This window comes from Capsella rubella, unplaced genomic scaffold (genome assembly GCF_000375325.1).
Source record: "Capsella rubella cultivar Monte Gargano unplaced genomic scaffold, Caprub1_0 scaffold_132, whole genome shotgun sequence".
Taxonomy (NCBI): domain Eukaryota; kingdom Viridiplantae; phylum Streptophyta; class Magnoliopsida; order Brassicales; family Brassicaceae; genus Capsella; species Capsella rubella.
In genome coordinates, this window is record NW_006238796.1 from 4,806 (window position 1) to 8,323 (window position 3,518).

The window sequence follows — 3,518 nt, forward strand, 5'->3', positions numbered from 1 at the left end:
TGTTAGGCCTCCATTGACCCTCCACCTTCAGAGCATGTTCTTCTCCTTTATGCCTGCTTAGATTCTGCTCGTGCACCATCAATGAGCTTTGCAGTCCATCTACTGTCATCATTTTGATGTCCTTTGACTCCTCTATGGCACATACAACGTATGTGAACTTCTCCACCAGAGTTCTCAGAATCTTTTCCACCACCTTGGAATCTGGCATATCTTCTCCTAGATTTCTCATATTGTTGGCAACCTCCATTACTCTTGAGAAATACCCATTAATTGTCTCTCCGATCTTCATCTCGAGAATCTCAAATTCTCTGCGCAGCCTCTGCAATTGCGCACTTTGAACCCTATCATTGCCTTGATACTTCCTTCTCATCGACTCCCACAGATCCTTTGACGTCTCCTTCTTCATAATCGTTTTGAGAATCGTCTTGTCTATGGAAGCAAATAAGTAATTCTTCACTTTGTGATCCGTGGTGGTTTTCTCCGCTATCTCCGTTCTCTGTGGTCCGGTGAGGATCACGTTTCTCTCCTGTCGTGGAATCCCAGTCTCAATCAGATCCCACCACTCCTTGGATCTGATTAGATTTTCCATGAGCATCGCCCAGTGCTCATAGTCTCCATCAAACTTTGGTACGATTAGTGCATCCTTCTCACTCATCTTCGTTGTGTGTGTGTGTTTTTTTCTCTCTCCTCAAGATCGCTACAAGCTCTGATACCACTTGTTAAAGAAGAAATCAGAGAACTTTGTGAACTGAAAGAGATCTGTAATTATTTCAGAAACAAACTGGTCCTATATAGACCTTACAACAGAGAGCTCCGAAACTAACTCAAATTAAACAAACTCAAGTTCGTGTCCTACAAACCAGGACAACGACTTATTCAAATTGAAACTTAGTCAAAACCAACTAACTAGACTTTTATTCTTCAATATATATATATACTCGACCACTGTAAGAAAATGGAGAAAGTGATGGTTATAAAGTGTTTACAATGGACAAGGCCACAATGCCTAAATGAGGTGAACGTAGAGTCATTGTCCCCTGGTTCTAATGAGCATTTTCAGTTGGGTCCGAATTTCCCAAATATATTGTTAGGAAGATTCTTAGAGATAGTTTAGAATTTGGTAGTATACAATTCTAGAATGACATAAAATGAGAAAACAGGTTGAAGCTTTTTCTTGGGGAGAAAGAAACCAAACCATATTTACCATAAAGACATTTACCATGGATGTCTATGGTTAATGTGTCAAAGTATGTTGAATAGATTGGATTGAATTACTAGGTTGCCACTCTATTCTTTGGGTTCAGTTCATTCAAAATTAATCAAGAAAAACTAAAAGCCAACAAACAGAGGATTCTTAATGACTTAAGATAAAAAAAAAAAAGAAGCTGGTCTTACATAAGAAGTTAGTCTTAATAGACTACTTGCATAAACAAGGCATAAGGTAAGCTCTAAAGGCTAAAGCCACTCCTCACCATCGATGAAGGAGATGTTGGTGAAAGGAGCCGCTTCCACATCGGTTAGTTGCTGCGCATAGGGAACTCTTCCACTATGATTGGCTCCCGGTCCGTAGCACCGATGTTCTCCGAAGTAAACCGTCTTTTGGGTCTTGTGATCTTTCATGTCATTCCACCCTTCATACGACACAACTTGAGACATGTAGGTCTTGGAAAAAACAACACGGGCATAAGGTCTCCATGCACGTCCAAGCCACACCTTCGCGCTTCCTCCAATCTTGCAGTTCACAAAGGAAAACCCGGTTCGCTCTCTTAACGTGTCCTTTCCGTTTGCCGTGATACACCCAACTGTATTTTCCTTTGCTACGGAATGAATAATGCAATCCTGAAAAGGTGAAAAGTATATGGTTTCGGATTGTTAATTACATGTAAGAAAACTATATGAAGAGGTTAATAATGAAATTGCTGTATCTTTTATCCTACCTCATATAAGGATCTCCCATTGCCAAATATAAAATCAATGGATCCTTCAATGAAGCAATCTTTGAAGTAGTGTCTTCCTTCTTGGTCTAAAAGGGTGTCTTGGTTCCCAAAAAACCCACAGCCATAGAAGGCGGTTTTGTCTCCTACAACCTTTAGTGCCACCGCTTGTTCTCGGACTGCTCCGGGGTTGGGTGCGGGAGAAGTGTTCTTATCCATGAAAACGACAAAACGTTAAGTTGCGAAAATTTTATTAGAAACCATACCGAGAAAGCAAATTCATTTGGTAGCATAAAACATAGGCACAATTTTATTAGATACATCATTAAATCTAAACTATCCACCAAGGAAGTAAGAATTCATTAGAACCCATAAAACAGAGGAAAAAACATTTCAAACTTTATGTAAGAGCGAGAGACAATCATTAGAAATCATAAAACAGAGGAAATTTTTAACTAGATACTTAAGTATCTACAAAAGCAGAAAAATCTCATACAAATCCACACAAAACAGAGGAAAATACATTCAAACAATAATTATCTTCCCATTCTCTTAGTTCCAAGCAAAAGTTTTTTCTATGTTGTTAAGATGACAGCTTAACGAAAATTCCCAATGAAGTAGATTGTAAGAAATTCATTAGACACCATAAAACAGAGGACAAAAACATCTCAAACTTTATGTAAGAGCGAGAGAGAGAGACAATCATTAGAGACAATAAAACAGAGGATTTTCTTATAACTAGATCCTTAACTATCTACAAAGAAATTGATCTCAAATTCCCAATGAAGTAAGTAAATTATACTCAAAAATAATATTTAAAAACAAGAGAATCACTCTTACCTTGAAGCTTATGTTTTTGGCCGTGAAGAGATCTCCATAGAGAGCAACCGAGAAACTTTCATAGGTTCCATTGGATGAAGAGGCTGTGTTGTTCCATTCAATGGATGTCCTTGAGAGCCCCATACCTTGCATCACAAGGTTCTTCTTGTTCTTAGGAACAATAACCCTCTCCCTAACAAAATAAAATTAAATTAGACAATAAAATTAGACACCACATGTAAATGTTATAAAGTAAGCAAAAAAGAAGAAGAGATTAGAGTGAAGGACTAACCTATAGATTCCATGATCAATTAAGATGAGTTGCTTGGTGAGAGTTGAACCAAGAGATGCATCAATGGCATTTTGGATCCTTGTGAACCTACCACAGCCATGAAGGGAGGAGACCTTGTAGACCAAGGTGTATCCTTTGGTTGGAAAGTTTAAGAATTCAGCATCACATTTTGGGGTACGATCTAGCTGAGTAGGAGCGATGATGGAGAGAAAGACAATAAGGAAAAGCATGGTAGACATAGGAAATGAAGAAGATGAAATGTAGAAATTTTTTTGAAGAGTTCAAAGCTTTTTGTTTTTAGAGTTGGGGAAGATGAAATGCGGTAAAACAGTTAAGAGGAGAAAGCTTCTTCTACTTGGGGAAGATGATGATGATGTTGAATTAATATATATCCCAATTTTCATTTGATATTTTGCACTGTCATCACAACTAAAGATTCCATCAATATGTTTTTATTTTAATTTTTTTTACGT

The 3,518-nt window shown here is 37.8% G+C and overlaps 1 protein-coding gene across 1 annotated transcript; it reads right to left on the minus strand.

The window, feature by feature from the left end:
• Positions 1-1,455: 1,455 nt before the first annotated feature.
• LOC17874295 (putative pectinesterase 14) lies at positions 1,456-3,275 on the minus strand. Its single transcript, XM_006279104.1, has 4 exons — positions 3,046-3,275; positions 2,775-2,946; positions 1,938-2,144; positions 1,456-1,839 (listed from the first exon to the last, which is right to left on the minus strand). The coding sequence occupies exons 1-4, from the start codon at positions 3,273-3,275 to the stop codon at positions 1,456-1,458; spliced, it is 993 nt and encodes a 330-aa protein (XP_006279166.1).
• Between the last annotated feature and the right edge of the window lie 243 nt (positions 3,276-3,518).

Coding starts and splice junctions, on each gene's coding strand:
- LOC17874295 (XM_006279104.1), bottom strand. CDS start 3,275: ATGCTTTTCCTTATTGTCTTTCTCTCCATCATCGCTCCTACTCAGCTA. Junction 2,145..2,774: donor CCAAAAACATAAGCTTCAAG/GTAAGAGTGATT, acceptor TTCATGGATAAG/AACACTTCTCCCGCACCCAA. Junction 1,840..1,937: donor ATGGGAGATCCTTATATGAG/GTAGGATAAAAG, acceptor TCACCTTTTCAG/GATTGCATTATTCATTCCGT.